Below are 22,391 nucleotides of genomic sequence, written 5' to 3' on the forward strand. Positions count from 1 at the left end.
AAAGGGCACAGCTATGTATCAGTAGGGCAGTTGCAGAGTCTGCAACATGTGGTGGGAAGAGGGAAAATGAATATTTGGTCACTGGTGTCAGGGACAGAAGGAGGTGTGGTACTTAATGAGCCAGGTGACCAGTATAAAGTGACACTCTTCGAGAGGCTTTGGCAGATGTGCCCCCAAGAAACACCTGGCTCTCCTCCTGTCCTCTGCCTGGCTGAGACAGTCATTAGGAGCCAGCCTTCTGGCGACAGAATGGAACAGAAAGAGAATCCCAGGGATTAGAGTCTGAAACACAATAACCAGCATGGACCTTTGTATCTACTGGTGTTCCCCCATTCTTTCAGCCCAAATTACCTGTCCAGGACACTGCACGTCAGCTTCCTCCTTATTCTACAGCACAGCCATCCTGGTGTGGGGAATCCTTGAACTTGAGACCTGTAGCACTTCACGTACACACACCCCTTTCTCATCCTCTTGTTCCATTTTCCTCCTGGCATTTGAAACCCTCGGGCATTCTTACCTGTTTAATCAACTAGTGTCTCTATGTTTAAAGTAAGTTTCTTGTAGGTAGCACACTTGGCTCTCATGTTTTCCATTCATGACAGTTTCTGTCTTAATTGGTACACTTAAGATTGTTCACATTTAAAGTAATTATTTAATATAGTTGGGCTTATATTTACTATGTTTGTAACTGTCTTCTATCTGTTGTCCTTGTCCTTTCTTTTTTTTCTCTTTTGTCTTCCACTCTTTCTGCCTTCTCTGGTTTTAATTGTGCATCTTATGCAAATCCATTTTCTCTCTTGGTATATCAATTATATGTATGCATATACATATATGTTTATATATGTATATCACATTTTTAGTAGATACCTTACAGTATACATTTACAACTAATACTAGACCATTTCCAAATAACACAGCACTTCACAGATAGTGACAGTACTTCATAACTGAGTGCTTAGTTTGAATGTCCACCCAAGTCCATGTGTTGGAAACTTAATCCCAAAGGAGCAGTTTGAAAAGGTAGGAGCTTTAAAAGGTGATTAGGTCGTGGGGGCTCTGCCACGTGAATGGATTGGTGCTATGACTGATGAATGGGTTAGTTATCTCAGGAAAGGGTTCCTGACAAAAGAATGAATTTGGTCCCTTCTCTGTCCTCTTACTTTCTCTGGCAAGAGGGCCTTCCCTTACCAGATGCCAGCCCCTTGATTGGCATTTCCAGCCTTCAGAACTGTAAAATACAAGTCTGTTTTTTTAAACAAATTTCCCAGTCTCAAGTATCCTATTACAGCACAGAATGAGCTAAAACAGTATTTCCGTTCTTCTCTCTTGTACCTTATAACTTCGCTGCATACAATTTAATTCACTTACCCATAAATTATCATTGCTCTTATTATTTTGAACAAGCTTCATTTATTTATTGACTTATATTATCTGTCTTCTTAAACTAGAATCTAAGTACCACCAGTGCAGGAATTCATCTCTCATGCTCATCTTTGTAGGTGTAGAGCCACACCTGGATCAATGCATGACATAAAGGTATTCAAGGCATACTTGTTGAATGAGCCAGCAGAACACTTGCTGAACAAGTGTTCTTCTTCCTTGCGTAATGGGATGTGCTAAAAATGGATGTAAAGCGAAACCTTCTCTAATAAACCTAGTACATGTGTAAACTGGAATGCTTATTGGCTAATGACTTGAGCGGGTGGAAGTTTCCATAGGAAAGGAAAGGCATATAAGGCCTCATTTAATAACCTCTCCAAGCACCCAGGACAGGAGCCTAGAAGAGAAGAGGTTAGTGATGAAGTTCTAATTTATATTCTCTTCTTAGACTTGGTTGGATAGTTATAAAATTTTGCTGCCAAATTTGCAGGAAATTGTTTTAATTTTGTGATTAATACAATGCTTATTATTTCAAAGTTTGCCTATATCAAATAAAAGGAACAGATTTTTTTTCCTGCAGAGTAGATATGTCATTGTGAAGGAGAAAGCAAGTGCACATATAGATGTAGCCTTTTTGGAGACTTCCATTACCTGTGCATGATATACATATTATCAGACATTAAAATGTCCCCACTCCCATATCGCATATTAAATGGAGTTTCAAAAGTAAATATCTAAGAGTTCAGTAGGCTGACTGACATAATATGCTTAGTAGAATTGGAAAATATTTATTACTTTTTAAGCCATTACATTTTTTCCTCCCTAGGAACATCTCAGATATTTTTGTACCTAGTTGAAAAGGATGTAAAGGTAAACTAAATCTTCCTGCATCTAGGTGTCTATTCCAAGTAAGGCTAGAATATTTAATCCAAATGATCTGACCCTGGGGTCCTCCTCTGGTTTCCTGCACACCCAGGGAGCTGTGTGGAGTCAAGAAGCAGGGGCTCTTTGAGTCAAGATCTCAGACTTGCCCCACTCTCTAAACAACAATAGCCAGGTGGCAGCTCACTTTGTTTATTCTCAAGTAGCCTCAAGAACTTGGGTAAATAAAAGTCTCCTGGCTTTAGATTTTTCATCCAAGTAAGTTCGGAAGCCTTGCAGGAATAAGTCAACTTATTGTGAGTTTTGGAAATAAGAATCAATCCATTAGACCCTCATCAAAAGGACATTAGTTACTGAATATGAAACATAGGGAGATGATACTTAATACAAGATTTTGGCTATCTCATTGGTCATCTTACTGTGTAAGTGACATCCCTCTCCTCCACAGTAATGTTCTATGGTTGTAGTTAAAAAAAAAAACAAAACATAAATACTTGAGATCTTTTTTGGAGGGGCTGGTTCTGTGTAGGAGACCATGCTGACTGATGACATATCAGAATCAATGAATTAAGTCCTTTCTAAGATGTCATTTTAGAAAAATAGAAGTAGTTTATAAACACTGACAATTTGAAGTTAAACTGAAACTACAATAAAGCTATACTCAAGCTATACCAAAAACCTTGGTTGTATTGTTTATATTACTGTCTTTCAACTTTAAAGATATTCTCTCTCTGATGTATCATTGACTTAAAACTGGCAGTCTCTTAAGTTAGTCCTTTACAAGTTTGATTATCTAGAAAATTCACTAAAAGCCTGCATTGCTTATTCAGACAATTGAGAAAAACATACCTTGTTTTGTCTAAATTATCCAGAATGACTGTTAACATTGTTAGTAGAATTTCCCCCCAAAGAGGTTGTCAGCCTCTTCAAAGAACGAAAGCAGAGGAAGAGAACTGAGACCAGAAAGGTTAAAACTGGAAAAAACTGAGGTGATGATCTACTACCAAACCAACTCTTCCTTTCATTGTTGAGGAAGCTGACTTCTGTTTCTGACTTTGCTCCAGGGCTGGACCCCACATGTCTGGTACTTTGTTAAATTAGGGAATTTAATCAATTCCTTGAATCCTAAAAATTTCTGTCTTGAAAGACATTCAATGAGTTGACATGGCAGTAAGCTTCCTTCTTCTCTGACCTTTCCCCATCCTTAGTTACACACAACTTCACCATTTGCTCATTCTGTCTAAACATCAGGTCCTGTTCACTAGAAAACAACCAAAGGCCACACACAGCCCCAGGGGCAAGTAGTTGGGTTTTCACTTTAAGCTCAGTCTCTCAAATGTCGTTTCATGTACATGGGAGTCGCCAGGAATCTGAGTCATTACACAGACTGATTCACAGGCCCAAGGGCTAGGGTTCTGCATTTCTAGTAGGCTCCCAGAGTCATCGCTGGTACTGAAACCACACTTCCAGAGGACGCTGTCTACTTGTATCAGAGGCAAGTCTGATTTCTGTTCTCACATGTGAATGTTGCTGTAATCTCCAGGTGGCTGGGTGTTGGGAGGCAATTTTTTTGGTCATTAGTATGTTCAGCAGGGTGTGCATTGTGATCTCATTTCAACCTTGTAATCAAATGACCTAGGCACTGTTAGCCTTGCTGTACAAAAGAGAACACAGAGGCTCACAGAGGTTAAGAAGCATGAGGAAGAGAGAGGTAGAGCTGAAATCTGAACTGTTACGCAGGGCCTAACTCTGGCCAATGTAGGGGAATGTGTTCTTCCACATTTCCAAAAGATTTTGGATATAATTATTATAATTATTAATTATTATTAATAATTGTTGAGCTGCTGTTGTAGATAGTGCAAGGCCTCATAGCCCAGCCCGGGCTAGAACCCACTGTGTAACACATGCTGGCTTCAAACTCACAGTCCTCCTGCCTCTGCTTCCCAAATGCTAGGATTATAGGCATGTCCCACTATTCCTGGCTTGTTGTGATTATTACTTTTTAATCAAAGGACCATACTCCAACTAGCCAAGTGTGGATGGTGATCCCATCATCACTGCTTATTGCTCAGTCCACTTGAGATGTGTACCTGGGGCTCTGAATGGGGGAGTGCATTCCTTTGCATCTCAGGGAGTCTGCACACCGGTGAAACTTTGAGCCCTGAGGGATGGAGCGCAATCCTTTATGTCATTAAGACCCATGCACAGAACCTACTTGGTAAACTGGTTTTGTTTCATTCAAGACATACCTGCTAGCCAGTAGCAGAGGCATAAAAATCAGAGCAGAAACAACAAATGCTGGTGATGATGTGTGGAAAAGGATCCTTTATACGCTGTTGGTGGGAATGTAAATTAGTTTAGCTTCTGTGGAAATCAGTACGCAGTTTCCTCAAAAAGCTAAAAATAGAACTTCCGTATGATCCAGCAATACCACTCCTAGGGATATATCCGAAAGAATATAAGTCAGGTCACAATAAAGGCACCTGTACACCCTTGTTTATTGCAGCACTATTCACAATAGCTAAGCTATGGAAACAGCCAACGTGCCTACAACTGATAAATGGATTAAGAAAATGTGGTATTTATATATAATGGAATTATATTCAGCCACAAAGAAGAATGAAATTTTGTCATTTGCAGGTAAATGGATGGAACTGGGGAACTACTTCAGGTGTTTCCCCCCATTTTTATTAGGATATATTTGTTGTGCAGGGGGGATTCATTGTGACAATTTCGAATAGGCTTATATTGTACATTGGCTAGGTTGCCCCCACCATCTCCCCCTCCCCTCTCCCCACCTCACTTAAAGTAATTGTAAGAGGTTTCATGGTGGAGAACATCATTGTAAGTGAAGTTAGCTGGGTTCAGAAAGCTGAAGGATGCATTTTTCTCTCATATGTGGAAAATAAGCTCAATACAGAATACAAGCACTATTGCATAGACATTGAAATATATACCAAACACATGTTCTGTATATATCCAAAAGTGAGACTGGCAGAGACCAAGAGAGGAGGAAAAGAAGGGAAAGATAGTGAATAGTAATGAAAGAGATCATATCTATGTAGGAAGAAGACATGAGGAAATACGCTGGAACTGCTAAACAACACAGGACAGAGGGAAAAGAGTGAGGATGTGCTATGCAGGGGGGTTACATTGACTTAAGCACAATGCATGTACAGGTATAAAACCAAGGCAAAAGTCCCACGGAACAACAAACAGGCAAAGAACAAGAATGAAAAACAAGTCACACAAAGAGGAGGCACCAATGGGAGGAGGGAGGGTAAAAGAAAGAAGCAAAGAAGGTGAATATGGTTGATGTGTTTTCTACTCAGGAGTGAATACAGATTTTTTAAACCTGTTGAAATCACCATAAGAAGGGGACAAAGGTAGAAAGGAGAAAAATGGAGATGAACCAATTTGGGATATAATACATGTATGCAGGGAAGAGTCATAGTGAAACTATAGGTGTCTTAAACAAAAATTTCTTTTTTTCAAAAATGGAAGACAAGAAGGCAAAATAGTTCCTCTCTGGGGGATGGTCCAGTAGGAGGGGAAAGAGATAAAGAAAAGGTGTAGGAGAGTGATTAGGGTGGAATACTATGTACTCGTATAAAAATGGAAAGATGAGACCTGTTAAAGCTATTCTAAAAATGAGGGAGAGGGGATAAAGGAGAATGATGGAAGGAATGAATTTAACTAAGATATATTGTGAGCACTTTTGTAAATGTCACATTGTGCCCCCAGAACAATAATAATATGCTACTAAAATATAAAACTTCCATATGATCCAGCTATACCACTCCTGTGCATAGATCCAAAAGAACCGAAGACCACGTACAACAGAGACACCTGCACACCCATGTTTATTGCAGAGCTATTCAAAATAGTCAGTTTATGGAATCAGCTTCAGTGTCCAACAATTGATGAATGGAGAAAGACTATATATCACATGCACACACACACACACACACACACACAAATACACACACACTGGAGTATTATTCAGTCAGTCATAAAGAATGCAATTACATCATTTTCAGGAAAATGGATGGAAATGGGGATCATGTTAAGCAAAATAAGCCAGACTCAGAAAGACAAACATCACATGTTCTCTCTCATGTGACTCTAGATCTGTAAACAAAAAGGTTTACTATTGGAGAGGAGACCAGTGTCAGAAGGAGGTATTGAAAAACATTGTATACATGTGTGAAAATGTCATCATGAAACCCATTATTTTGCAAAGTGAAAAGCAATCAGAATTCATATGAGTGTGAGTGTACACCCAGTGTGACCCCTTGGTTCTGAGTCTCCCAGCTCAGAGTGCTCAAAATGTCTGCATTTGGGCAGAATCCAGGAAACACTTCTCTTTGTTCCCTCATTTCCCAGGGCTGGAATGGATACTTCTATTGCACCTGTTTTTTCCACACTCTGACAATGTACTTTTTAAACAATGAAATAATTGAGTTTGCTTTTGAAGCATAAGCAAACTTGATCTTCTGTATTTCCAGTCTGTGGTTTATCCTAATCTTTGTTGAATTAAGAAAAAGGTATTAGAGGATCTGCTTTAGACCTGTAACCTAACTGAGGGGTGGGGGTCAGGCAAATACTGTACTTACATATATTCATTCTGTAAAGCTCTATTTAATTCCTGTAATACTATATTGTGTGTGTGTGTGTGTGTGTGTGTGTGTGTGTGTGTTGCTAAGCATTAAATCCAGGTCCTAACATGTAGAGTGCTTGCCTAGCACCACACACACCCCAACCCCCTTTTTGAGACTGGGTTTCATTTTGTAACCAAGGCTGGTCTTGAACTTGCAATCCTCCTGACTTAGCTTTCAGAGTAGCTAGAATTACAGGCATGCACCTCCAATGTCCCATTTAGGCTGTATGTTTTTGACGGCCTGATGTCTTTGTGTGCCTAGAATTCCCAACCTAGTGCTTTATCTCCTAGTAGGAGTTCAATATATGTTTGCCGTTGAGAAAAAGAATGAAAGATTGAAAACGAGAACCTCGTTAAGTTTAGAAACTTATTGACACCTCAGAGCAGTAGGTAAGTTGACAGTACCAGTAGTGTATATTGGGCCTATGGGAGCATAGCACAGGTGGTGGAGTGTTTGTCTAGCAAGTGCAAAGCCTTGGGTTCGATCCCCAATAGCACCACACGCACACACGCGCGCACACATGCATACAGAGAGAGGGAGAGGGAGAGGGAGGGAGAGAGGGAGAGGACAATTGGTTCTACAAAGAATGAAATATGACACAATTCCTGTTGTCCAGGATTTTGCCACTTGGTTAGAATTTTGCAGTGTAGAATTCAGAGAGAGCAATTTCATCGCAGCTGGGTACTAGGGGACCCCTTCTGTGTGCTCTGCATTGTTCTAGAGGCAACAGGTCCTTCTCCGAAAGGGCTGGATGGGGACTGGAGTCCTGCTGAAGCCTTCTGACACCCTATAGTCCAGTCCATCCATTCAGTGCCCACTGTCTGCCAACTCCCCACTGGTTTATTCCCTCTCCTCCAAAAGCCCACAACTCCGCGTCCCTTTGAGTGTCAATTCTACAACTTCAGCAAGAAGCTTGCCTCATTCTTGATTATTCTGGATGCATTTTGCTGCCACTCCTACTGTTTCAGAGGTCTCACCATTGCTGACACCAGGCACAGCCATTTGTATCTCACTTGTGACTTTGTATCTGAAACAAATATAAAGCTTAGAGCTGGCAAGTGACCACACAGTAGAGTCTGGCACATTAAGTACCTAATTCCACTGGGCATAGCAGAGCCGAGGGTTTAATTTCCCAAGATTTCAAGTCACTAGGAAAATGCCCACACAGGACATTGACCAACTAGAGTGCATTTTAAGCTATCACTGCTTAGAAACAGCTTGTGGAGGTATGCTAGCAAATGTTTGTCACTGTGACAAATACCTGAGAAAAACAACTTAAAAGTAGGATTTATTTTGGCTTGTGGTTTCAGTCCATGGTCCCTTGGCCTGAGGCAAGGCAGAACATCATAGCAATAGAAGCATGTGGAGGAAGAGAAGGCTGCTTACCTCATGGCAGCCAGAAAGGAGGCGGGGGGAGGGGACACAGAGGGAGAGACAGAGAGACACAAAGAGAGAGAGACAGAGAGACACAAAGAGAGAGAGACAGAGACAGAGAGACAGGAACAGAGAGAGAGGAGAGAGACACACACAGAGACAGAAAGAGATGAGAGAGAGAGAGAGAGAGAGAGATGGGTGAAGGAGCTAGGGACAAGACATGTCCTATCTCCCAGTGACCTTCTTCCTCCAAGTAGGCCACACCTCCTGGGAGTTCTACTACCTCCTAATAATGCCATCAAATTATGAATCCATTAGTGGATTAATTTATTTATTAGATCAGAGTCCTCATAATTCAGTCACCTGTCAATGGTTGGACTCACCAAGTGGAATCAAGCTTTCAACTCATGAGCCTTTGGGGGGAAACTTCACATCCTAACCATACAAGAGGCTACCAGAAATGACCTCACCTGGATCCACAGGATAAACCAAGGGACGATGTTCTGTTTAGCTGAGAGAATAGAATAGGATCCCTCTATGAGGAGTTTAGCCATATTTCCTGTGCCTCATGGTTTTTCATCCTAGTGATCATTTCAAAGATAATTTGGTCTGGTTAAATGCTTTGGTGAGACCATGGAAACCGACCAGACTAGTCCCAGCCAGATTTATAGTGTATTTCATCTCTCAGAGTAGGTGGAGACGGCTCAATGTGGTTGCAACCATTTGTAGTGAAAGGACAATAGGGAATTGGTACTTCCCATGAGACACCCCAAGAATTGACTTCACCAGCATTGCTTTATTTTGCCTGATGGCAGCAGGATGGAGACGTGGAGGGGGTCCCTGAGTGAGAGGTTGAATCACTTGTCAATCGTCCAGTTCCTTTTGCATTGCTGACTTCCTGTCACTTGAGCAGTGGCAGGCACGCTCCATCTGGAAGATGAGTATCTCCAACACTGGAAGCTGCTGTGTGTTGGTCCTCTGGTGCCCACTGGAATATCTGTGAATTCCTATGCTCTCCTCCTTTGTTTATTAAATTTAAAATTTTTATCTGTAATTAATCAACAGATAATAATTGTATATATTTATGGGATATAATGTAATATTTTGATCTGTGTATACATTATTTAAAGATTCAAACTAACTAAGGTATTCATCACCTCACCAATTTATCATTTTTGTGGTAAAAACCTACTTAGCAATTTTGAAATTTACAGTACATTATTTATTAAGAGTGTGGTAACTCTTTAACCATCTTGCTTGCAATGCAAGCAGACATCAAAGAATTCATTAGTTCTCTACTTGGGGAGAGATTAACAAGAGATCACCATTTTCCTTCTTCTTCTCATGTGTTCTTCACATTCACTTTATTATAAGTTTCATTTTTAGGCCTGTAAGTGAGTCATTGTAAATAAAGATGTTTTCTGTAATCAGGAAATTTTGGTTAGCAAAGGCCTTTTATCATAGTGTCCCCCTAGCAAATTATGTGGTAGATTTTTAGAGATTTCCTGGAATTTTCAAAATGGCATGGCTAGAAAGACAATCTAAAAGCAGAGTCTTGACAGCAGCCCAGTTATAGATAGTGCCCAGGGACAAGAAAGGAATCAAACTTCTATAAGAGTTAAACTGTAAATCCAACATGAAAGAGGACAAATCAGCCCTAGGGAAGAATGTCTTCAAATACCTGCAGACACTTGTGAACTGAATGGATTTTGTTGTCATAGGATTGTGTGTTTTAATAGCTTTCTTTTATCAATTGAGTCACAGACATTCCTGTTTGTTTGTTTGTTTGTTTGTTTGTTTTACTTTCCTGTGAGTCTTATTAGCTAACATAGGCAGCATCCTCAAGTCAAATCCCAACTAGGGCATGATATATGGAGGTTTGGCTGAGCTCCAGGCTGCCCCCTCAGGCAGCTAAGGGAACCCATCATCTCCACATATGTGCTGCCCCTGATGCCTCTTGAGCACCTCCGTGCTGCAGCACCACAGGCACAGATGGGCCAGCAGCTGACTTTTCTACTTCTGCCTTGAAGCATGTTTTGTTGTGTAAAGGAAATGAGTCTGAGGGGGGGAAAAGACAACCCAACAACCCTATTCGTTGGTCTAGAGCTTCGCATTTTCAAAGCTCTTTTCTATCTCATTTGATTACCTCAGTGATCCTGTGAGACAGGCAGTGTCCCTAACAGAATAGCCACTGTGGCTCTTGCATTGATGAGAAAGTGCTAGCAGGCTGCAGATAGCCTGGGGTGATTCTTCCCAACTGTAGAAGAAGAGTTGAGAGCAGCTAAAGATTAGTGAGTGGCAGCTAAGATGACCCAACTTGTTGGTGACCAAGATGTACATCCTGGTCCTATATAGCCCTGTATCCACGCTTGTCTCAATGCCCAAGAAAGTCTCGAGACACTTATGACACTAATCAAAGTGTTCCCAGTTCCCAATGAACATTTCAATCCAAACAGACCAGCTTTCTTGTTACCATTAGGAAAGTTTTTCTTTTTCAGGGTCACTCATGTAGCCATTAGCTTCAATCCTGGTTCCTATCTCCAAATATCAGAGACAATCTTAAATGCCTTGATGCTTTGGTATGCATAGTGTGTTCTTTTTTCTTAATTTGTGAGCAAGAGCATATATAAAGCAGTATGCAAAACCATTTATGTACAATTTAATGACTAATTATAAAGACTACTATTTCTGCTCAAGAAATTGAACATGGTTGGCATTCTAGAACCTCAACTGCCCCTCTCCAGTCATACCCCTCTTCTCTTCATAGAAGGTAACCACCATCCTGCTTCTGTGATTGTTATTTTTCTTCGTAGTCTTACCTCCTATGTGTGCATTCCTAAACAAGAGTTTTGTTTTATCTGCTTAGGAATTGCTATAATGGAGACATGGCATATGGTGTGTGTTAGTTCTTTAAACATATTTTCTAAATATTGCCTTTTAGGAAACTCTGAGTCAGGACTCATGGCAGCCAAACCTAAGCTCTACTACTTTCGTGGCAGGGGAAGAATGGAGTCTATCCGCTGGCTGCTGGCTGCAGCTGGAGTAGAGGTTGGTTCCTGATTGAGAAGAGGAAGAAGGGTAATTAGGTGGGATTTCAGAAGTTCTTTTTCCCCTCCAAAATTCAGGATGGAGCTGTATCTACTCTTTTCCTTTCTGACTGTCTTCTTATGAAAGGGATGGGGGGTGTTGGGGAATCACAGTCCTAGAGGGCCAGGAGGTAGGGAGGAGCTGGGGAACTGGAAACTTCATAAGGGTGAAAAGATCTCAGTGGATTGTGAAATTAAGGAGAGAGAGGAGATTCACTTCTGACTTATTCTCTCCATGGGGATATACTGATTTTCTGGGAACTTTTCAGCCCTGCCTGGGCATATTAGTTATGTAATACTCATGGCTACTGGCTGGAGCTGCAGCCTGGCTGAAAGACCTGCCCCAAAGATCAGATCATCCCTTAGCTCTGAATTCCTTCCCCACTGACTTTTCACAGTGTCTTGGAATTGTTTTGCTTTTTGCAGGTGTAGTCTTCCTTCTCCCTATCTGAAGGAAGAATCCATGCATTCTGTGTTTTCCTCTTTTGCTTTCAGAGACTTCTTCCCTACTCTGCTCTCCTTACCCCACCCATCTCAGGATGTGGGGGGATAAAAGAAATTACTCTCACAAAAACTTTAGAAACTCCATCAAAAAAATTGAGACAACTTCACCTGAGCTATTATCTTTGGATCTCTTTCTATCGACATCAAAGAAAAATTTATTTTGTTTTAATGTAGACGAAGGAAAAAAAGAAGAGGGAAAAGAAAAAAACAGGAAAGAAGAGAAAAAGAGAAAAAATAATTGGAGAAGTTGGAGACAAAGACAATAGTTTGGAGAGAGGAGAAAAAGCTAAGATGAAGTAATGAAAAAAATCAGGAAAATTGGGGTCCTTGACTTAGGCAGAACCCAGAAAGACCTGCTGCTCCCAGTTCAACTAAGTGAACACACACTCTGTCACGCTTTTCAGCTATTGATAGCTTTGTGGTTCCTTTTAAAATTTTATCCTAAAAGCGGTGGCATTTCTAAAAGCTGTCAGAATCTATTTTTCTCTCTCTCTCCTTAAAATAGTAACAACATCTCTCTATCCTTTCTTTAGTTTGAAGAAGAATTTCTTGAAACAAAAGAACAATATGAGAAGTTGCAGAAGGGTGAGTCTACATCTACTCAATGTTATTAGAAAAAAATTGAATTTTTTCCTGGAAATATTCATTTTGAGATAGAACAAAGATGTCTAGAAGGACAGCAACTAGAAAAGGCAAACACACAGCATAGCCACTAATCTTGACTGACTGTGACATCTGCATTGTCTTCTTAATCTTCACAAATGCTACCAAGCAGGTCATGGTGGATATCAGCAGTTAATATGCTAGCACGGGCTGGCCAGTGCTGAATGGCCCAATAGCTCCCTCACTTTCAAGAACTTTTAAATTCTGATCAGTGGACTGGAGGGCGGGGGGAGCAAGACAGGGTGCTCTCTAGTTCTAGTTCATATCTGCTTTTCCTCAGAGGTTTTAACAGATAACAGACACCATTTTATCACGCTCTGATACCTAATGCATAATGCAGAATGGAAGCTATGGAAAGTATTCACATTTTTATTACATTTTGACCAAAGAAGGCTTGATTTACTACAGTTCCCCAGAGTAATTTCTCATGCTAAGAACAAAGATAAGTACTTCAACATTAAACTCCTAACAGCCACAATGCCACTGTCCTATCTAGAGAAGCACGAGTGCCCCCATTTTGCTGATTAACAATTATGAAACTGCAAATTATTTTTAAGAAGGCCATGCAACTAGTAGTCAGTATGCTGTCATTGATAAACTGTATGACTTGGGGACATTGGTTATTCCCTGAAACTCCTCTTCATCTTTGTTTCTACCTTGCTCTCCTCCAAATGAGGACAGTCTCTGGTACACGGTATGGCTACTTCTAAGTATACACACACATATACACTCAATACACCACTAGCTCCGTGAGCCCTTCCATGAGCATTCCTGCAGGCCGTTCTCCCTAGCAGTCTTTGTAATGCTCCCACCCTCCCTGAATCTACGATGCTGCTATTGTGCTGCGGATGCCCTTCTGGTCATTACTGTTGCTGTGAACAGGAGACAGAAAGGGATGGCACAGAGAGTGCTAGAAAGGGTCAGAATGTCCACTTCTGTTGGCTTAGCTGTCCCCAGACCATGTGAGTGTGGGCAAGTCACACTCACTCCCTTGGCCTTTGCAGTGCCATCTTCTGTAATATGAGGCAATTGGACTAAGTAATATCCAAGATCTTCTCCTGCCCTCTTGATCTGTGATTTTTAAAACCCTTTTGAAAAAGATAGTTCCTTGAAGCCGGCATCATTTCTAATTAACGTTTTTGTCACTCACAAGCAGCATCACAGTGACCAACCCTTAGATGTTCACTTAATACTGAATGAATGTGGAAATCATTTTATTACCTAGTGATAAAATACACTCACTGAATGGAGGTTTTGAAGCCTCCCAGTAAGTAATAATGTTGGTGTTTCTAGAGCATGTCCCAAGAATCATCTACTTGAAGAAACTGGGTAACTGAACAGACAGATGCTGTTGTAGGTCAGAAAATAGGCTGACCTACAACTGGCTGATAGTCAGAGACTCTCCTTACCCATCTGAGTAGAGAGAGACCTTGGCTCTCAGAAGGCTGTCACTGCTTCTTGGGGAGGTGCTCGTCCACCAGCTTCTACTGCTTCTCCTTGAATCAACTAAAAGCAGCATGAAAAGGTGGGGGACTGAACTATGGCCTTTGCCATTGCACCAATGAAATGTGGTTCCTATTCTGGATGACGTTGCTTATTCATGACAATATGCAGGCATTAATGGAAATTCAAAAGCTGTTCATTCCTTCAAATCCCATGAGAAGAGCCCCATTTGTAATATATCTTTCTGTTATTGTTTCTTTATTTTGGAGAAAAGGTGTTGCTATGTAGCCCAGGTTGGCCTGGAACTCAGGGTACTCCTGCCTCAGCTTTCCAAGTTCTGGGATTACAGGCACGTACCACTATGCTCAGCCTGTTTGTAATATATCTTTAAGTGCATTGCAGTCATAGGATACACACAGGCTATATGATGGTGGTCCCATAAAATTATAATGCCTAATGACATCATAGCTATCTTAGTTTGTGTAAGTACACTCTGTGATGTTTGCACAAAGGTAAAATTACCAAACAGCAAAGTTCTCAGCATTGTCAAACCATGCACAACTGTATTTATGTAGTCAGTCACCTGCAAAAAACAGAAGTTGATTTTGGTTTCACTGAACATTGATTATTAACAGTATTGTGGTTATCTTATATTACCTCATTTTATCCTTTCAAAATCCCAGTAGATAGATGCTTTTGCTATTTTAGATATAGGAAGCTGAATCTCAGATAGATAATTTGCTCAAAGTCACATGGCTAGAAGGAACTAAATTTGACATTGAACACAGATCTGCCTGGGTTCTTGCTGTCACATTTATCCTGCTGCCATGTACACCTAGAGTGACACCTGGTGTGCTTTTAAAAGAATGCAAACTCCCACACTTCCTGAAGCAAAATATCTTGGGAGTAGAATGGGTATTTTTAACAAGTTCTCACCCCTGATGATTCTTTTGGAGACTAAACTTTGAAAACTACACACTATAATATAGTTACAGCAAATGTGTAAAATCTTAAAAAAATCATAACTAACCAACATACAAAAGTGCATGAAACAGTCAAAAAAAATCTCAAATTTTACATGAAGCAAATGTTAGGCATTTCTTCAATTACTGGGGCCTGTAATTCATCACTTTGGCTGAAAAGTAGACAACATTCAGTGAAATTAAGATTGGACCATCCTGCAAACTTACTGCAACAATTGAAGAAGAGTATCTTACCTGTCTTTGCTCAAACCACAGATGGATGCCTGCTCTTTGGCCAAGTGCCTTTGGTTGAAATTGATGGGATGATGTTGACACAGACTAGAGCCATCCTCAGCTACCTTGCTGCCAAGTACAACTTGTATGGGAAGGACCTTAAGGAGAGACTCAGGTATTATGGTGCTCATTCCTATACTTGACTTTTATCCAAGCTTCTGTGGTGTTGCACCAACTGAGACCTGACTCAAGTGTAGCTTTTAGCCCAGACTGAAGAGAAAAAGCAAGGGGAACAAAGGGAGGTGCACTTGCTAGTCCTGACATACCTTGTGTAGAATTCTGAACAGGTACTCCATGTCTACCCTTTCATGGGTAGTACTTGTAGAGGTCTGTTTGTAGCATTCTCATATTCTCTCCTAACAAAGAATATTCTCAGAAAATGACCTGATAAACTTTTACATGGAGGTGGAAATGACTGACTCAGCAAACTAATTCTGAGCATTGTATCAATGATCTATTTAGCATAAATAATACTGCGCAACATATCACCTTGAAACACAGAGACTTAAACCAGCAAGCATTTTTTATTGCTCACCTGTCTATGCATCATATGTGCAGTTAGTCTATCTGAGCCAGGCTTGTCTTATTTTAACTGGATTGACTCACTCATACATTTGTCAACCAGTAATTAACTAGGTGACTCTGTGTTTGGGTATAGGCTGACTAGCAACGGGGAGCCACGTATCTCTCAACCTCTCATCCTAATCTTGTCCTCATTCTAGCTAGGCAGGGTTCTCAGAGGGAGAGTGAAAGCACACAGGCTCCTTGTGTTCTGGTCTTATAACTGATCCCTCATCATTCCCACTTTATTCCACTAGCTAGCATAGGAGTCACAGGGTCAGCCTGGGAAACAGACCCCATTTCATCAGATACTGCAGGATGAAGGATTGTGTTCATTTTTTTTTGCATATCTCTACCATAAACACCTGCCCTTCTGTACATTGTGGTAGGCCTGGCTGAGGATGAGTGGGTTATTACTCCAAAGAATAATTTCATCTTATGATAGATAAGTAGACTTAAGACAAAACAAACACTTGCAACTATAAAATTTTATCTGATTTGGGGTCAAGGGAAGAGACTCCTAAAATCTCATCACCACAAATGTGGACATGGTGGGGTGGTTGGTATACAGAGAAGATATGGTAGAAGACAGTCCCAAGCTCAATTGTTTACAAAAAAGAGCATAACGCTGGAATGAGAAAGGTACGTAAGAAGAAGCACACACCCCAACTTTTCCACATGTCCATCTTTAAAACAAGTTACTAATCACTGCAACCTCCAATGCCAAAGGTAGAAGGAAAGAGAAGCAATTTCACAGTTTGTAAATAGAGTCCTCCTGTAACAAGGTAAATAAGTATTAACATGAAAAAGCAGCCTATTTTTCATTGTTTTGATACACAGTTTCATTGTTTTTTTAAAATCCCTAAAACCTTTTCCAAGATATTGATCTAAGCTATAAATGAAATCATTAACATTCTTTTCTTTAGGTTAGACATAAACTGCAATAGACAAGAAAGTGGGCCAGGTAACAATCTGACATGGAATAAAAATGATTTGTAATTCAGCCAGGGCAATATTGTTCTTTTGCATGCTGTTAGCAAAGAAAGGCAAAGACTACAAGAGATCATTAAATAAATGATTAGTTAAATCGACAGCACATTGACAGAGACAACTAGCTAGCTAGACAACAGAAAGAAACAACTGGTTAATGAATAATTGAAATGAATCTACCATTATTAGCTTTTTAAAAAACAGACTTTTGAGAGGTGTCAATGAAAAGAGAACTTTAAAGATAATGAAACAGAGCTGTTCGTGTGACCTGACCAGGACTCTCAACTTTTCCTTCTCAGTTGCCAGGTCTATGGAAGATTGAGCTGTTACCTAATTCCTTTAAATCACTGAGGAAATTCTGGTGCTAATAGTTTTGTACTTTTAGCAAACTTCATGAAGTTCTGTTTTTAAAGCTATAGTAATTCCATCATTTGTTTATGGTGTATTTCAACTTAGAGGCATGCATTAATTCTTTCACGCATCCTTTTATTCCACAAACATTTCCATAAACCCTACTATATCCCTTGGCGAGATCTGGTTCAAGAAATTTTTCATGAGAGTGGAAGTGTAGTGGGGACAATCAAAAATCATTTTCTCCAACAGTTTATTCAGTACAGCAGCTGGGGAAGCCCTGTACTCAAATTTCCTCTCATGTGACAGTCTGACGGTGCTTTTCCAGAATCGACATGTACACAGATGGCACCCTGGACCTGATGCTAATGATCGCACTGGCTGCATTCCAACCTCCTGAGGACAAAGAGGAGAACTATGCTTGCATCGTGAAGAGAGCTAAAGTCCGCTACTTCCCAGTCTTTGAAAAGGTGGGCTACAGGGATCCAGGATTTTTATATCTCCTGTCACAAAAAGATGGACTGTGGTAGAGTTTAAGCTTTGGGATCAAAACATTGATAAGGATTCCAGAGCCAGTGATAGGTAAAATTATGGAGCCCCCAACAAACAGAATCAGAATAAACCAACTGCAATTTCTGTTGTGATTTAACAAATAAGCCAAGGTGTCACCACTTGAATTAACTATTGGGGATGCTTTTTAGGCATCACTGGAGGATAGTTGTCCCCAATGAAAAGACAAACTCTCTTAACCTTGCAACTTTTCTGTCATTCCACACTCACTCTGCAGTGAGTACTAGTGATAAATGTCCTCATAGTACATCTGGTAAGTTTCCTTACCAGGATGAGAAATGATGAGGAAGACTAGTCAACACTGGTTCCATAGATAAAGGGTTTGGTGTACAAAAGAATTCTGTCGCATATCCTCAATCTTTGCCTCAAAAAATAATAACTCATCCCAAAAGAAACTATAATGAGAATTTTATCAATACCTCAGAGTTCTAGATAAGCAAGTTCTTAACAACAATGTACAGAGTTTTCAAAATATTTTCCATTTAAAATGAACAATGTGATTATTTGAGTTGTAGTATGCAGTGTGTTAATGCCTACCAATGCATTTTAAAATAACTTAATTAAATCAGGACCAAACCCAACCTCACTAATTGCAATTAGTAAGTTCATTTCTTAAGCCTCATTTTGTCTATAAGGTCCCAAATTTACTTCTATATTTGTTTTTATATATCTGTTTGGTGTTGTTTTCAGTCTGAAGATCGCCCCCCTAACACACACACTTTTCATTCTGGAAAATTCTTTACCAAATATTGAAAATGGCTTTTTTCTATTCTATTTGTCCTGTGCTCCTCTTAGATTGTATGTTGAAGTTTTATTCTGTCTTCTTTGTCTCTTTCACATTTCAGTCTCTTCTTCTTTGTAAGTGTCAAATTGCTGATACCTTTTCTTTTTCTCCATTGAGGTTTTTTTTCCTTTTGTGGTGCTGGGGGTCAAACCCAGGACCTCGTGCATGCTTTGCAGGCACTCTGTCACTGAGCTACAATCCCAGTCTCCACTGTGCTTTTATTATATTGATGTTTATGTTTTTGTATCTTTTTCAAATATATGTGGTCTTTTTTCTACATGCCTTTCTTTTAATCGTTCAAAGAACATTTTTAAGCCCTGCAGGAACTCAATCTTATCTGAGCTTTTGGGAGATTGAGGCAGGAGAATTGGGAATTGGAGGCCAACCTGGTCGATATAGTGAGACAAGACCTTGTATTAAAGAAAAACAAAGGAAAAGAAAAAAGTACTTAATTCTTGTTTTTGGTCCTGTGGCTCAAAATTCTTTTCTTTTTGTGGGCTTCATGAAAGCACTCCACACTTGAGCCAGGCCTCCAACCCCACCCCCCCCAAGGTCTTCTTTTTCATGAGTCTTCTGGATGAGTTGGGTTTCCTTATGTGCCGTGTGATTTTTAGCTGTGAGCTTCCCTTACCAGGAATCACATTCCATATGTTTGGTGTCTGTGGCACATTCCATCAAGTGTTTTTTCTTTGACTTAGCTGAGACCCTCAATAATTTGCTGATTTTAGACATTTGTCTTTACCCTTGCATGTACCACAAGAAGAGATGTGATACCGAAATTTACTCTTGTTCCTTATTTTATGAGTAAGCCTATACTTAATGCACCTGCTATCAAAACTGCTCCTGCCAGATATTTTTAATATTTGTTTCCCACTGCATAAAGAGAAATTAGTTTGTATGTGCCTTGACTCTCTTTGGTCTTCTGCTATGCTGCATTCCTACTTGTGGTACAGCAGTTAGGCTCTAGTTAATTGTAGCTTCTGTGTCTCCCTATGCTGGTTGGTACCGCTTTACTTACCATCTCCAAGGCTGTAACAGGAACCCAGTATTAGGACCTCAGCACTTAGCCAACGGGCCTTGATAATCACTGGCACATTTCCCAAGAGACTGTGCTGATACATGGCCAGTGTGAAGGCGCTGGGTTCATCCTAATTATGAAGAAAAGGGTTCTGCTATAAATCAGTACAAAACATCTTATGCTTTTGTAAGTGTTTAGCCAGGCAAAATCATCTTACTTCCATTTGATATTCTTTGGTTTTTTTTTTCCTTTCTGTAGATTTTGAAAGAACATGGAGACGATTTTCTCGTTGGCAACAAATTCAGCTGGGCAGACATACAACTGTTGGAAGCTATTTTAATGGTGGAGGAACTCAGTGCTCCAATTCTTTCTGACTTCCCTTTGCTGACGGTAGTGTATTAGCTAAGCCCAAGAAAACACCAGCAGGAACAAAGACTGAAACAAAATGTGCCTCTGTGTCAGTCCCAAAGGAAACTTAAGACTTTTAAAATTCTTCCACTCCTCTGGCTATTTTCTGTTGCTTACACAATAGCATTTGTTGGAAATAAATCTTTATTTGAAGGAAAAATAGATACTTCGTTTTCTAGAATGAGCATACCATACTTTCCTTTTTTCTTTTTCTTTTAGTGCTCAGAGCACTTATTCTTGAAGCAAGGCTAAGTCTGTCTTTGTTGCTCCCCTCTCCATTCCTGAGGACCCTGCCCACCTGTAGCTCCCCTGGTGTGGGTCCCACCCTGTCCATCCACAGCTCAGAGATCCTGCTTGGGAGGCACTGTTGATCTGTCTCACACAGAGCTCTGCCCCTGCCAGATCTTCCCTGGCCTCTGTTCCAACTCCTTAGGAACATTTTATCAAGTAGACAGCCAACGGGTTTTCTACTTGAACAATAGCATTCTTTCCTTATTATAAAAGAAATGCAAGTTCATGTAGCTACTTTCTCTGAAGCAGAAGAAAAGGAAAAAGAGACTTACAATCCCACCAGTCAAATGCTACTGGCAAGAGACTTCCTTACCTATCATTTTGTATTTTTCTGCAAATGAGATTATACTAAGTATTTTTTCCACTTTTTTATTGCTTCTATATCTATTCATATGTGTATACATTGTTTAGGCCACCTCTCCCCACTGCCCCCTTTCCCCCTCCTCACCTCCCCACCTCCCCTTTTCTGCCCGCTTGTTCTCCGATTTTGTTGAAGAGAAAACATAAGAGATAATAGGAAAGACATAGTGTTTTTGCTAGTTTGAGATAAGGATAGCTATACAGAGAGATTCCTAGTGTTGCTTCCACGCACTTGTGCATTACAACCCACATTGGTTCATTTCTACCAGACCTCTTCACTACTTCCTAGTCCCCTTCCCATTGTGGCCTCGGCCAGTTTAAGGTTACTATATTTGCTCGTCTACAATGGGCACATCAGCTACATTCAAGTTTTTGGTTTCCTTCCCTTTCCCTATCTCTCCCAGACACGGTCTCCCCTTGGTGTGTGACCCATGTCCAATAATATTACAGTGTTTGATTATTTTGGGGACCTGCTTTTAACATTCTTTTCTATGATCATGAACATATTTATATGTCAACAATATTCTTCTGTACAATGTTATTCTGTTTTCATCGAGCAATAGAATTGTATGTTTCTTAGAAAGCAGAGCCCACATGAGATAAACTGAGAAGCCCCATTTCCACCTTTGCCTACCCCCTGCCTGTCCTTGCTATCACTTTTACTGGTTTCCTGTGTGTCCTTTGGAAGGTTCCTATTTATGCAAAAAGAGACAGGGAACGTCTCTTCCCCTTTCTTTTTTACATAATATCATTTTAAATTTCTGATTTATATTCATTGTAGGAATATAATTTTCACATATGACAAAATCTATGAAAGCAGTTTCCTTTCTAGAAGCATATGTTTTTTCCAGTCTTTTACTGTGTTATAATTCTTACAGCTACTTCTTTGTTCATACTCTTACTTATTCCTTTATAATAAGTTCCTAGAATGAGAAATGACAAGTCAGAGAATATGACTATTTTAGAGTTTTTTATATGCATTGCCTGATTTTTTGACAATGAATTTTTATTAAGACAATTTAATGCATACAAAATACCCTGGCAATGCTTTTACCCTTGTTAGGGATATCCAGCAAACACACTGAGATTGACTCAGATTCAAAACTCTGGGCTGTGTAAGTTAGAGTTCCAAGCACCCTCCTCTTAGGCAAGATTCTAATTTTCCCTAAAGGTAATGGTGGCTATAGAAGCTCTGATTTTACTATTTCTTATTTCAGGCATTTAAAGCAAGAATCAGCAACATTCCTACGATTAAGAAGTTCCTGCAGCCTGGGAGTCAGAGGAAGCCACCCCCAGATGGCCATTATGTGGAAGTTGTCAGGAACGTTCTGCAGATCTAGTGGCAGCAGGCCTTAGCATGGCCAGAGCAATGGCAGCACCAGCTCTAGTGCACAACAGAAGTAAACTGTAGGAGTGAAGTGAACAAAAAGAATGAAACCATGTTGCCCTCAATGACAAATGCCAATAAATGCAATATAAAACCATTCTGGTAAATGGGTTTTTTTTTTAAGTGAGTCAGTTGTAGATGGTGGTCTACAACTTCTGTGAAGTCAATGTTCTTTACACATAAACAGGAGACAGATACCTTCAAGACATTGAACTCCATCAGGCTCTCTTCTTGCTGTCTTCTTCAAGTTCAGTCAGTACCACTGGGGAAAGAGTGGCCACAGCTTTGTGGGGACAGGATCTTCCAGCACCTGCACTGTTTTCTGCTGAGTGCTTGGGATGGGAAAAAAAGTAGTAAGTGACAAATGGGGAGTAACTGGCACTACTTCATAAATCCCCTGGGGAAGCATGAGGTGGGGGGTT

General features: G+C 40.2%; 1 protein-coding gene across 2 annotated transcripts; it reads left to right on the forward strand.

The window, feature by feature from the left end:
* The first annotated feature begins 1,664 nt into the window (after window positions 1-1,664).
* Window positions 1,665-22,066, forward strand: LOC109696844 (glutathione S-transferase A4). Of its 2 annotated transcripts, none has more exons than XM_020180092.2 (7): window positions 1,665-1,791; window positions 11,239-11,345; window positions 12,421-12,472; window positions 15,232-15,364; window positions 17,480-17,621; window positions 19,782-19,913; window positions 21,800-22,066. In XM_020180092.2, the coding sequence occupies exons 2-7, from the start codon at window positions 11,259-11,261 to the stop codon at window positions 21,920-21,922; spliced, it is 669 nt and encodes a 222-aa protein (XP_020035681.1). In that variant the 5' UTR covers window positions 1,665-1,791; window positions 11,239-11,258; the 3' UTR covers window positions 21,923-22,066. The 2 variants fall into 2 exon arrangements, with proteins under 2 accessions (XP_020035681.1, XP_020035682.1); XM_020180093.2 differs by lacking the exon at window positions 1,665-1,791 and adding an exon at window positions 3,591-3,757.
* Window positions 22,067-22,391: the final 325 nt, after the last annotated feature.

The sequence above is a fragment of the Castor canadensis genome, chromosome 8, assembly GCF_047511655.1.
Source record: "Castor canadensis chromosome 8, mCasCan1.hap1v2, whole genome shotgun sequence".
Classification (NCBI taxonomy): domain Eukaryota; kingdom Metazoa; phylum Chordata; class Mammalia; order Rodentia; family Castoridae; genus Castor; species Castor canadensis.

Bases quoted from the DNA above. Each gene is read 5' to 3' on its own strand.
- LOC109696844 (XM_020180092.2), top strand. From the start codon at position 11,259: ATGGCAGCCAAACCTAAGCTCTACTACTTTCGTGGCAGGGGAAGAATG. The intron at 15,365-17,479 runs GTATTATGGTGC...GTGCTTTTCCAG, and splicing joins GACCTTAAGGAGAGACTCAG to AATCGACATGTACACAGATG. The intron at 17,622-19,781 runs GTGGGCTACAGG...TCCTTTCTGTAG, and splicing joins ACTTCCCAGTCTTTGAAAAG to ATTTTGAAAGAACATGGAGA.